This window comes from Peromyscus californicus, unplaced genomic scaffold (genome assembly GCF_007827085.1).
Source record: "Peromyscus californicus insignis strain IS unplaced genomic scaffold, ASM782708v3 Scaffold_1__1_contigs__length_55948999, whole genome shotgun sequence".
NCBI lineage: Eukaryota > Metazoa > Chordata > Mammalia > Rodentia > Cricetidae > Peromyscus > Peromyscus californicus.
This window is the reverse complement of record NW_026294492.1, coordinates 30240970-30254998: the sequence shown is the minus strand read 5'-3', so window position 1 is coordinate 30254998 and position 14029 is coordinate 30240970. Positions and strand designations below refer to the sequence as shown.

Genomic DNA, 14029 nt, shown 5'->3' with positions numbered 1-14029 from the left:
TGCCCAAACTGAACACACATTGATGTCAGTCTTACTTTATTATTGCTGACTTTTTAATTACTGGCTTGAGTCATTTCATCTTTTAAAGAACGTGACCCAAAAAACTTGCAGTATTTAGGGCTGGTGAGCTGGCTGTGGTTCCTGCTGCTAATCCTGACAACCTGAGTTCAATCCTGGGACTCACATGGAAGAGAACCATCTACACACACACACACACACACACACACACACACACACACACACACACACTCTTACTTTAAAAAGAAAAGAAAAAATGACATTATTTAGAAGTACTCCTCTACTGCTAAGCATTAGAACCAGTGATTTTGTCTGTCTAACATCCTTCCCGTCGTCTTCAACTCCACACAATTAGTACATACACCCTTAGGCTCTAACCATGAACAACCGCTCTGAGGATGCCTTCCACGCTTCATCACATGAGTGTCACGTTGCTGTCCTCCCTTAGTTCTACCCACTAAACTCTTAACTCACTCCTTCATTTAATGATCTTTTTTCTAATTCCAACAACTCAAGACAGGATAAGGCACCTCCGTTGTGCTCTCACAGCATCGTAAACATTACTACTAGCACAGCATTTCCTATAATCCAGTACCTGCAAAACTGTACCATAGTGCCCCGTCTTCAAAGCTCTGAGTTCTCTGCAATCAGCCCACTCCCTGTGCTGTGTATTTATCTGCAGTACCTAATGTCGTAACTAACACACAGCAGAAAGGCTGTCCATTGATACTCAGTGAGTGAACTTGGGGTCCCACACATTGTGTTCTGCCCCTCCCCTCAGAAGAGCAGTGTGTAATCTGGGAGGGAAGTTATTCAGATGTCAACATCGGCAGCTCCAGCTGTCACTAACGGACACTTTCTTTTTGGTCAAGCCTAGTGTAAATTGACATAGAAACTCCTCTGTGTCTCCATTTGGAGATGAAGAGCAGGAGCAGAGACTAAGGCAGTGATGGAAGATAGCACAGGTAGAAAGTACAGAGCTGGAAGAAACGAACAGAGGGCTGGCGAAGAGCTCAAGTGGGACTGGGTGTAGCTCAATTGGGTTCAGTCCCTGGCACCGCATAAACCAAGTATGGTGATGTGTGCCTGTAATCACAGGGCTCAAGAGTTGAAGCCAGAAGGGTAAGTTCAGAGTCATCCTCAGCTACCTAACAGGTTTGAGGCCAGCCATATCACCTGGTGCTCTAAATCTAAAATATGCACAAATTATATGTCACCCTGTGCTTGAGAGACTTGAAGCCCTTTAGACATTTCCACAAGAAAGCCTGTTCAAACGTGATCACCTCCAAATAGTGAGACTAAGAATTGAATAGGCAGAAAATGTAATCTTCTGAGTTGAGGGTTCCCCCTTTGGCAATACTATGCATCAGTGACAACACGGTTAAGTTTCTTCACTAAAAGTGTCCTTTTACACGTCATGTAATAGTGGTTTGAAGAGTATGGAAGGCTGGTCATTCTTTCTTTAAACAAGAAATCTATTTCTGAAACTTGATCTCCTTTTCCTTGAATGTTTATAAAATGTAAGTTTTTTACAAAAGGATTTAAAACAGTCACTGAGCAAGTTGTTTTTCATAGACTAGAAATCTAGGCCTTGGTTCTTTGGTTATTATGACTGTCTGCATAAATCCCTGCAGTTAATGAGAAACCAAAAAGAAACTTCTTCCTTCTTTACCCGTGAAGTAATTCCATGGTCTTTTGTAGGAATTTATCTCACTAATATCTTGAAAACAGAAGAAGGCAACCCTGAAGTTCTGAAAAGACACGGGAAAGAGCTTATCAACTTCAGCAAAAGGAGGAAAGTGGCAGAGATAACAGGGGAGATCCAGCAGTACCAAAACCAGCCTTATTGTTTACGGGTCGAGGCAGATATCAAAGTAAGTTTAAGTGTGTGAGGATCCCTAGCTCTGAGCAACTTTACACAATGCCTCAGAAAGGCCAACTTTATTTTGTAGAGAAGAAAAGGGAAAATAAAACTTAGGATATAAGAAATTTTGAATTATTGACTAAGTTATTTTCATGAATTTGAAATCTGATTAAGAATATTTAATACTAATAATTGTTTTTTGTATTTATTTTAGAGGTTCTTTGAAAACTTGAATCCAATGGGAAATAGCATGGAGAAAGAATTCACAGACTATCTTTTCAACAAATCCCTTGAAATAGAACCACGGAACCCTAAGCCTCTCCCAAGATTTGTAAGCATTCATATATTCGCAGCTTTATACCTTTTTACAGTTGTTGTCTACATCTGGGGGTATCTTCAATACCATTGTGGGTCCATACCATGTGTTGTGTAGATCAGTTTTTTGTAAAAGCATTTAGGGATGAGGTATAAATGTGATGGTTAAAGGTAATTAATAAGGCCAGGCAGTGGTGGCGCATGCCTGTAATCCCAGCACTCGGGAGGCAGAGCCAGGCAGATCTCTGGGAGTTCAAGGCCAGTCTGGGCTACCAAGTGAGTTCCAGGAAAGGCGCAAAGCTACACAGAGAAACCCTGTCTCGAAAAACCAAAAAAAAAAAAAAAAAGGTAATTAATAAGAATAATCAGGAATCCCCCACTTGGTTTCAAATAAATGAACATTAATATTAATTTCAATAAATTTTCATATGATGTAATAAGTGTAAGCAAATTTATAGTTTGCTACTTTTAGTTTTAATAAAAGTTGTTTTTCAAAGGCATGGAATTTAAGAAATTTATACTAATTTACTTAACAATAAATATATTTACTTGGGATTTTTTTTAAGCAATTATTTATTAGAAATTTTAACCATGAGCCATTAGCCTTAGTAATGCAAAGTTTGTACAATGATACTTTTAATGGTTCTTTTATTTTGTAGTAATTTGCTAGTGCCTGGCCAAGTTTATGTTTGATATTACTTCTCACTGATCTGAATATGTTCACTCACTCATAGAGTCAAAAAGTAAATATAAATCATGTCTAAGTGGTCACAATAAACTGTATAATGTTTGTGACTCACAGCCAGATTTTTTAAACTCTAAAATAGCTTCTAAACATAAACCTAGTATGTATGCCAACTCTAGTGAGACATTCTGACATCACTGTGAAGTGGTCATTCTGCGAGGAAAGAGCCCCAAAGTTAAAATATACAGAGGTTAAAGAAAATGCTGGCAACTCAGTCCATCTGTAAGTAGCCCATGTCCAAATGGGCTAATAGCATCACTGTATTACAACACACAAATCATGATGAGTATCCTGGCTTTTCCAACAAGATTTAATTGCCCCAAATAGTATGTTTTAAAAAATGGAATTTGCAGGGAAGGGGGCTGCGGTGCGCACCTTTAATCTCAGCACTTGGAAGGCTGAGGCTAGCCTGCTGCTCTACAAAGTGAGTTCTAGGACAGCCCGGACTATTTGAGACACAGAGAAACCCTGTCTCAAAAAAATGAAACAACAACAACAAAAAGCCAGGAAATTATACAATGTATTAAAGAAAAATTTCCATCCCCCAAGATGCTACATTAACAAACATTCTGGTATTTATACTAAACTCAGTTAAATACATTCAGTTTCTAATGATTCACAGAGCCAAACGTTCAGCAGAATGAAGTGACAGTGCTGGAACCTGGGATACTCTGATCTGAATCATTGGGAAATCTTCATATTGATAATTTATAGTTTTTCTAACTATTAGTTGAACAGAGAAAAACCTTCCTTTTACCCATGATGTTTTAAGTATTGTGGTTTGTTTTTGTTTTTGATGTCTATAGCCAAAAAAATACAGCTATCCCCTCAAATCCCCCGGTGTTCGTCCCTCAAACCCAAGACCAGGAACCATGAGGCACCCCACACCTCTGCAGCAGGAGCCAAGAAAAATTAGCTACAGTAGGATCCCGGAGAGTGAGACTGAAAGTACAGCGTCTGCACCCAATTCTCCAAGGACGCCGCTGACACCCCCTCCTTCCTCCTGCGCGTCCAGTACCACAGATGTGTGCAGTGTGTTCGACTCTGAACACTCAGCAAGCCCTTTCCACTCAAGTAAGTGCTCACATTTGAAGTGCTTCAGAGCAGTGAAAAAATCATCTCTGTGATCGTGTGTATGTTCGTATGCATGTGAAAGTATACACACCCCGATACCGTTTCAAAAGATATTATAATTCTTTAAATCTAAACTCCAGCCACTTGGGGTTTTTCAAAGCTGTTGAAACAACACTCTGCATTTACCCAAATGCACCTCTCCTATGAAGCCTATCAACTCTGTGGTTTGTTTTTTAATTTTATTATTTTATGTGTATGTGTGTTTTTTCCTGTGTGAATGTCTATGCACTATGTGTGTGCCTACAGGGACCAGAAAAGGGCATTAGGTCCCCTGAAGCAGGAGTTGAAGATGGTTGTGAGCTGTCATGTCGATGCTAGGAAGTGAACCCCAGTCCTATAGAAGAACAGCAAGTACACTTAACCATTGAGCCATATCTCCAGCCCACAAAATGATTAATTTGAATATAAGGTACATCATCCCCTCTCCACCAAATTCTGCATTAGCTTCTGATTTTACACTATGTAAAATTCAAATTCCTAGAAGACCCTTCCTCAAACTTCCTGTAGTATCCTGATAATATTTAGATCTTGTTGGTACTATGAAAAGCAGAGCCATACAGATCACATAGTTACTGCTATGTCATCAGTGTCCAACAGAAATATAAGAGCCATATGTATGACTGTAAATGTCTAGTGCCACATTAGAAAAAGCAAACATAACTTAAAGAATGTCTTATTTAACCTAGTTTGTAAAAATTGATTTCAGCATGAAATCATATAAAAACTTATTTCAAGACATCTTATACTTATTTCAAGACATCTTATACTTATTTCAAGACATCTTATATTCTTGTTCAGAATATTTAAAATCCAGTGTGCATTTCCTATTTATAGCACATCTCAATTCAAACAAGCCCAAGGATGCTCAGTAGTCACAGGCTTATCCAACTGACCCTCTATAAAATGCCATTCTCTTAGGTATTTCATCAAGAACTTTGCAGCTCCCCTAACAACACGTCACATCTATTTATTGCTAGATCAATCTTTGAATCAATTCAACTTGAATCCTCTGATGAGTGTTTGCACCTGTTCTTCCCCTTGGCATTCATGGGGCCAGCATCAGGGCAGCATCACATCACAATTGAGGCAGAACTGCAAAGCACCAACTTTTGCTTTAGGAATCCTGGTTTATCATCCCAAGTCTCATAACCTTCCTGGTCCTTGATAAAATACTTTTTTGCATGCCTTGTGGAACTTTAGGTTTCTTTTAACCCAGAGAAACTAACTAAAAATCTATAAATCTTTGCAGGTATATTATTTTGAAATTTGTCCCAGAATCCTGTGTAATGATTCCTAGTATGCATGCATCTGTAGTCAGCCAGTGGCGGATCTTGTCTTTATACCACATAAAATGTGTTTATTGAGAGTTTACTTGGCTTTATTTAGAGACTGAGGACCATGAAGTTACATTGTACACACAGAGGACCATGAAGTTACATTGTACACCGAGGACCATGAAGTTATATCACACACAGGACAATGAAGTTACATTGTACACACAGAGGACCATGAAGTTATATCACACACAGGACAATGAAGTTACATCACACACAGGACCATGAAGTTATATCACACACAGGACCATGAAGTTACATTGTACACACATAGGACCATGAAGTTACATTGTACACATAGGACCATGAAGTTACATTGTATACATAGGACCATGAAGTTATATCACACACAGGACCATGAAGTTACATTGTACACATAGGAAGCTGTCAGATAAGATCAAATAGACATGGAGTAAAAAATATATTTTACCCAACTGGACTCTGCTCTTAACTGCTAAAACAAAACCCACCATTTTCCTGTCTGTATGACTAAAATTCATTATTAAATTACTAATAAATGACTAAAATTCATTATTAAAAACTTAGCTATTTGCATGGTTTTTCTCCCTAGAGGAGATACCTTTATCTCCATATTATAAGGATTCCCAAATAATTGAATTATTGAAGGTACATGAAAACTTTCAGTTGTGAATTCTGTTTTTCTTAAGTCACTAAAACTGGAAGAGGAGAGAAAACAGATAAACACATTTTCTCTAGTAGTGTTCAATCTAAGTGATTAGTCAAAGGAAAGGTCATCATTCTGGCATGCTGTATTCTGTTCAGTGGCATGGATCAGAAACTCAAGGTTCTAGACAAAGTGGGGAGACTGTTCAAGGAATGATAAAGCTTTGTAATCATAAACTTCAGGATCTCGATTTCTTATCAAAAAGAAACTGTTACTCTTCCCTTTTCCCTTAGTAAGAACTGAAAAGAACTCACTTTGAAATAAAATAACTTAGGTTGCTAGAGAACTGTTCTCATATTTCATCTGTAGCCTATTTGTCTTAGAGATACCTGCCTGCTTTGGACAAACACATCTGAAGCTAAAGCTGTGGGGTTGTAGAACCCTGAGTTGCCCCCCACTGGGGTCCCAGAGGAAAGGGCTGCTGTGCCTGCAGCCTGCTGTCACCTGAGACCGTCCACTCACCACAGTCAAGTCAGCCCCATTACTGACACTCCCAAAAGGCAAAAGTGGACTAGAATTTATTGATTGTCAGCTTCTTGAGGCTTATCTCTAAAGAAGTATACTACTTCTTTTTTCAGAAAATTAAGAGGCTGCAGACCTGGCTCATGGTTTAAGAGCACTTACTACTCTGGCTAGAGGACCTGTATTCAGTTCCCAGTACCCACAAGGCAGCTCATAATCCTGAAACTCTAGTCCCAAGGAACCTAATGCCCTCTTCTGGCCTCTACAGGCTCCAACATACACATACACGGTGTGCACACACATACACAATTAAAGTAAGTATTTAAAAGAAAATTAAAGTGAGAAGTATGAAAGTAGATCGATACTAAAGCTACATACTTCCCTTGACCTCTCCTCTAGTTCCTCAGAAGTACTTTAAAAAAATCAGAAAAACTGCGTTTTCATCTACTTACTAGAAGATGCTAACTTGCTACTTACTTATGCACATAAAAAGGAAATAATGTGATATGATACTGGCTTATGAAGGCAATCAACTTAGCAAGAGTCATCATCAGGCTAACTGAACTTGGAGTATACAGTTACCCTCCTCCTGACCAAAAACTGGAACAATCTCCCAGATCAGCTGGGTTATTGCATATTGTATAAAAATAAGTGAAAGGCGGGGCTGGAGAGATGGCTCAGTGTTTAAGAGCACTGGTTGCTCTTCCAGAGGACCTGGGTTTGATTCCCAGCACCCACATGACAACTAACACCTGTCTGTAACCCCAGTTCCAGGGGATCCTACACCCTCACAGAGACATACATGCAGGCAAAATACCCATGAACAGTAACAATAATAATAATAAAAGAAACTACAGAATTAAAAATAAAGAAGTAAAGGGGAAATCTGAATTTTTTTTTTAATAATCAGGTCAGTGTAGTACTGTAAGTATTATTTTAGCCACTGGATTATTTTCTCTTCCATGTGTTGGTAATGAAGTAGTGTAGCAGCGATGATTTAGAACTAGCCTCAGTATTCTAACCCTATTTTCCTACATTTAAATGCAGTGCTTCTCAACTTGTGGATCAAGACCCCTTTCACAAACCTCCATCTCCAAAATAATTATTTACATTATAATTCATAACAGTAGCAAAATTACAGTTATGAAGTAGCAACAAAAATTTTATGGTTGGGGTCACCACAACATGAGGAACTGTATAAAGGGCTGCAGCATTAGGAAGGGTGAGAACCACTGTTATAATGTTTGTTTTGTTTTTTATGTTTTAAGAAAAATTTAAGACTTAAATTAATTATTAATAACATTACTGTTAAATAAAGGCATTAATTTTTCTTAAAAGAATTAATATTTTTGAAATTAGGTATTCTGAATTTATCAAGGGATTTCCTAAATTAAAAAGTATGTAAGAACCAAATATATACTGAATTTTTTCAGTGTTTATGAATATAAAAGCTTGTTTTAATATTCAAAACTCTGAATATTTTATAATGACAAATATATGTTCCAAAAACATATTTTCAAAGGTATATGATAATATTTGTCTGACACTCCCTTTAATCTCTAGTAAATGATTTGAGTCTTCACCACTTGAATTGAGTTTTACAGTTTACACACCTTGGCGGCGGGGTGGGGGTGGGGTGGGGGTGGGGTGGGGGTGGGGTGGGGGTGGGGTGGGGTGTGTGTGTGTGGAGGTGAGCTAGCTCAGCGGGTTGAGATGCATGCCACCAAACCTGAGAAGCTACATTCAGACCCTGGAGTCCTCAGGGTGGAAGAGGGAACTGACTCCTGCGAGCTGTGTCCTGTCCTCTTCAAGTGAAAAAGCCTTCTAATAATAGAGCATCAGACTGTTTTCTAATGGATGGTTTTCATTTATATTATGACATTAATTAGTAAGAAACTCATCAAAATTCTCAATATGAGCCGGGCGGTGGTGGCGCATGCCTTTAATCCCAGCACTCGGGAGGCAGAGCCAGGCGGATCTCTGTGAGTTCGAGGCCAGCTTGGTCTCCAAAGCGAGTTCCAGGAAAGGCGCAAAGCTACACAGAGAAACACTGTCTCGAAAAACCAAAAAAAAAAAAAAAAATTCTCAATATGATAGTAACTCCTTTTTTCTCTTCTCAAAAGTACTAATGAGTTTTTCCTAAAAATATTTATGATGTTCTTTCAAACTAACACAGCAAGAACAGCATTATCATCATACATACATTTTTAGAGATGAGTTGAGAATATTCGTGGGAGAAAACAACTTTTTCCTGTTTCCTTTTTACAGGCGGCACTACCGTCTTTACCCAGGTTACACTGCCCCATGGCCCACGTCAGTATATCTGATGTAATACCTAACTCCTGCTCTGGCTTTAAAAGCAGGCCGAGAGTCCCCCTCCCTGCTGACTCTCCTTGCCTGCCCCGTCTTAGAAGTGAGGCTTCACTGCTGCTGTCTTTTGATCATAAACAATTGGCTTAAATTTATAGACTTTTCGTGCTTTTTACAAAACCTTTTGTTCTTGAACCTATCAAGTGAGCAGCTTCCACATTTAACATTTCTCTTTTCCAACTGTACAATTCTGAAGATACTTCTCAACTTTAACAAAGAAGCAAGAGTCCGCATGCGCAGTGGGGAAGGGAGCTGGCAGCTCCGTGCACTGTCCAATCACAGAGCACACTTAGCCTGCCGACAGCACAGAGTGCAGGGAGATAACTGCATTGAACTGTGTAAGGACGACCTTTCATTACAGCTAGTTACAAGTTCAAAATATTTAGGTAATCAAGTATTATTGTAGTTAATTGCTTTCAGTTCTAAACTAACAACTCACCATAAATTCTACTATTTTTAGTTGTTTTAAACTAACAAATCAATGGCTTTACTCTTTGTACAAATGATTTCAAAATATATACAATAAAAAATACCAGTTATGAGCTAATTATAGTTTCTTAAGAAAGCCGGGCGGTGGTGGCGCACGCCTTTAATCCCAGCACTCGGGAGGCAGAGCCAGGCGGATCGCTGTGAGTTCGAGGCCAGCCTGGGCTACCAAGTGAGTTCCAGGAAAGGCGCAAAGCTACACAGAGAAACCCTGTCTCGAAAAACCAAAAAAAAAAAAAAAGTAGGTGACCAAATTTTGGTCGTGGTCTGGGGAGATGGCTCAGTGAGCAGTGTTTGCTATGCAAGCATGAGGACCTGACTGTGGATCCCCTAAATCCACACAAAAGCTTGGCATAGTGTCACATGCTTAAAATCCCAGTGCTGGAAAGTTGGGGTGAGGGTCAAAGACAGACCAATCCCAGGAGCTCACTGGCCGGCCAGCCTAGCCAATCAGTGAGCTCCAGATTGAGTGAGAGACCCTGTCTCAAAAAATAAAGAGGATAGTAATAGAGGAAGGTACCCAACACTGACTTCTGGCCTGCAAACACGCGTGCATGCGCGCGCGCGCACACACACACACACGCACACACACCAGCAGATATATAGTGTCGACCATTTGACTATAAGTGCACAAAATCCTCTCTACATTCTGTAGTGTTATAATATTCGATGGCAGGAGCGAACATGATGCTTAAAGGAGTAAAAAGAGCCGCCAAGGACAGTTTTGAATGTTTAAATGTGTTCCTATCTTTTTATTATTATTTTTTATTATTATTATTATTATTATTATTTTTTTTTTTTTTTGGTTTTTCGAGACAGGGTTTCTCTGTGTAGCTTTGCGCCTTTCCTGGAACTCACTTGGTAGCCCAGGCTGGCCTCGAACTCACAGAGATCCGCCTGGCTCTGCCTCCCAAGTGCTGGGATTAAAGGCGTGCGCCACCACCGCCCGGCCATGTGTTCCTATCTTTTTATAGTGTTTCTAGACTAACAGTAGATACAGTGACTTTCAAAGCATACTTATTCACTAAATGTTCACTAGATGGGTTCTGGTTTTATTTACCTCTTGTGTCACTTCATCAACTTCTTCTTCAATCAGGTTGACTGTGTCTTAGTACAGTCCTGTTTTCATTACCACTCCCTGCCCCTGGCATCTTGAATAGTTTCATCATGGTTAAAGTGTTTTGGATTAGATGTGATGATTCTAATTTTGTTTACATGCTAAGGAGAGTCTGGACCCAAGCAAAATGTGAATAGACTTTGAGGGCACCAGATTCTCTCCTGTACATCCTGTACAAGATGTTTCAATAGAGCTGTCACGATCAGAAACTGTTCAGTCCAGCATAGTCCCTTGAGAGCAATAAAACTAGAGAAAAAGATGAACCAACCACAGTTTGACAAAAATGACCATTCCAAAGGTTTTCAAATTACCTTTCCAACAGAAATCTGAAAATTAGACCTAATAAAAAATTCCAATTATAGACTAACAATGGTAATGTTATTTTGTTTAAGAAGCAACATAATTATTTTAGGTGGCTTTTTCTTTTTAAAAAAATTTGATAGGAAACTGCTGCATGCTTTTATAGCAGTTTATTTTAATAATGGAATGGTATTGGGTATTGGTTTATTAAACTGCTTTTGATACTTCAACAAATTTTTTTTTTAGTCAGTACAAGCAGTTTCCATCTAAGTTTTCAGGAGTAATAAGTGAAATAAAAGTCCTATAATCATGTTTTGTTTATTTGTTTTTAAAATAACACCCTACAGGATCCGCTTCAGTCTCCTCTATAAGTTTAGCCAAGGGCACTGATGAAGTGCCTGTTCCCCCTCCTGTCCCCCCTCGAAGACGGCCAGAGTCTGCTCCAACAGAATCCTCCCCATCTAAGGTAAAGTGGAACACCTTGTTACCTAGAAATTGGAATCACTAGCTGCAGTCAGTTGTTTAGGTCAGGTCTATTCTTACTGGGATAAGCTCACATCTCAGAGTATCTGGGTTTAATAGTTTAAAGATTACGTATAAATTTAGCATGCAAGATGTCTGTTTCTTTTTATAAAGGTAGCTTTTGAGTATGCACATGAAACTCCTGTACGTTTATAGCTATGAGCATTATAAGGAAAAAAAAAATCTTAATCTACAAGGTAATAGTAACTTGATCTCATGCAATTCTTTTATATTTTGCTTGTGAGCCTAGTCTTCAACTGCTAAAACATCTCTCCAGCCCTCATGCACTTCTTTTAAAACTTATGACCGGGGGTGGGGGTGGGGGTGGGAGTGGGCATGGAGTTTGTGTGAAGGTATCTGAGAAATGAAACTATACTGGCTATCTGCTGAAAGCCATTCTCTGAGCCAAATAAGAAGGAACTTAAATTCTAGGTTAGAAGAGATCTTAAAGACTCGTGCTAACTAAATTTCCTACTGGTTTAAATCTCATGCCGCCCCCACCCCTTATCATTTGTTTTATTTTGACAGTTACCAATTTATTTGGTCTTAAGCTACCCAGCAAACAGAAGTACCAGGATAAGTCAAGACCTTGTAGATTTCATGAAACATTAATACAGTACATTTAAAACTTAATAATTAGGGCTGTGGTAGTTCATTTGCCTAATGTGTACACTGCCAAAAAACTAATGGGTAGTTTATGCTAAATCAGAAATCATAGTGCTTGTATGACAGGCAGCCAGTAGTAAACAACAAACTTTTTACTTAATCTTGACAAAATTGGATTGTTGGGTTTTTTTCCTCTAAGAATGGGTAGAACATCTCAATACATACGATAAAACTCCCTGTTCTGTACACAGTGTTCTGCCACTAATGTGTCTGAAAATTCCAAGTTAATTCTTAATATATTTATAGTATTCTTCAGATTAAGTTATTAACACATGTTCTATTCTTTTTCATTTTTAGATTATGTCTAAGCACTTGGACAGCCCCCCAGCTATTCCTCCTAGGCAACCCACATCAAAAGCCTATTCACCAAGATATTCTCTATCAGATCGGACCTCTGTGTCAGACCCTCCTGAAAGCCCTCCCTTGTTACCACCACGAGAACCTGTGAGGACACCTGACGTTTTCTCAAGCTCACCATTACATCTCCAGCCTCCCCCTTTGGGCAAAAAGAGTGATCATGGCAATGCCTTCTTCCCAAATAGCCCTTCCCCCTTTACACCACCACCTCAAACCCCTTCTCCTCATGGCACGAGACGGCATCTGCCATCACCACCGCTGACACAGGAAGTGGACCTCCATTCCATTGCTGGGCCTCCTATTCCTCCACGACAAAGCACTTCTCAACTGATCCCCAAACTTCCTCCAAAAACTTATAAGAGGGAGCACACACACCCGTCCATGCACAGAGATGGACCACCACTGTTGGAGAACGCCCATTCTTCCTGAGTACTTGCTCTGTCCTGGGATGCAGTTTCCTAACCCCAAATCCATTGCTGGCGATGGATGCACTGAACATGCCAGCACTGAGGAGTTCAAACGAGAACTCCAAACACTAAGGACTACTTCAAGATGTGGTGTAAGACAATGAATTTTAACCTCTACGTAATTACAAAATAAGACAGTAGTCCAGCTGAGAATGTGGAGACTGATCTAGAGGAACTGGACAACTGATTGCACCTGGAAATCACGTGAAGGGACTCTTCTGGCCAATAGGCAAGAGTCCTCACTTTGTGAAGTAATCTTTATCATTAAAGGGATGGAAAACAGTCTAATGTCCAATAGGCCCATATGTTGACAGTTTTTGTAATTCAAAATATTATGCACTTTTAAAAAAAATCTTCAACAGGGATCTTCTCCTTTGTTTTCCTTTGCTTTACTCTTCTACTTTAGAATATTTTCGTAAAAATCATTCAGAGGACTGTGAGAAAAGGCTGTGGTACCTGTCCTTGTTGAAATCAAGGCCAGCACTGTGCTACAGTCCTGTTTACAGATTATTACAGTGAATTGAATGGGTACCGAGGCTTCACCAAAGAGGTACTTTTTGTTATTGTTATTATTTTAAGAATAATTATACCAATTGTAAGAACATTCCCTACCTACCCCCACTCACAAACAAAATGTGGTGGTGTTGCCTTCAAACAGGAAATGTCATGTCATTAACATGACGGAAGAAGAACTTCTTAAAAATGTAACTGTCAAGTATACTATTTACACTTAGGAGACTGTTCCTCTATGCTAGACTGGCATCCCCCCACCCCCTTTGTCCCACAGGAGTTTACTGGTAACATATGTCCTGGCTCGTGGCTGTCCCTCTAACCATACTACAGAAATACAGGCAACCAATGTGAAAAGGAGCATTCTCTGGGCCTCACTGATACCATTCATGTTTTACTAATAGTTGAGTACTCGTCAGCATACTTAGAATTACCTTGCATTGCCTAAATCATGTGTGTATAGTGAATGTTATATAATATACCTGACAGGTCTGTTTTTATTTAATTAAATAAAGATAAACTACTTTGTTTGGCTGGCATATATTAAATTATTATATGGAGAAAATGATTGATTCTTATTTCTTTGGGTTGAAAAATATACAAACACTAAGCATAAAAGCACATGAGGTACGCCTGGGTGTCTAGTTCTTACAGAATAATCTGAAGTTGGAGTTTGG

The 14029-nt window shown here is 39.2% G+C and overlaps 1 protein-coding gene across 1 annotated transcript in view; it reads left to right on the top strand.

Annotated features, from left to right (window-relative positions):
- Positions 1–13920, top strand: part of Sos1 (SOS Ras/Rac guanine nucleotide exchange factor 1) — a 91126-nt gene extending 77206 nt beyond the window's left edge. Inside the window, exons 18-22 of the mRNA XM_052746364.1 lie at positions 1720–1892; positions 2097–2213; positions 3749–4016; positions 11178–11296; positions 12316–13920. Of these exons, the coding sequence (XP_052602324.1) occupies positions 1720–1892; positions 2097–2213; positions 3749–4016; positions 11178–11296; positions 12316–12804 (1166 nt within the window). The 3' untranslated portion in view covers positions 12805–13920. The remainder of the gene's footprint in view (positions 1–1719; positions 1893–2096; positions 2214–3748; positions 4017–11177; positions 11297–12315) is intronic.
- Positions 13921–14029: the final 109 nt, after the last annotated feature.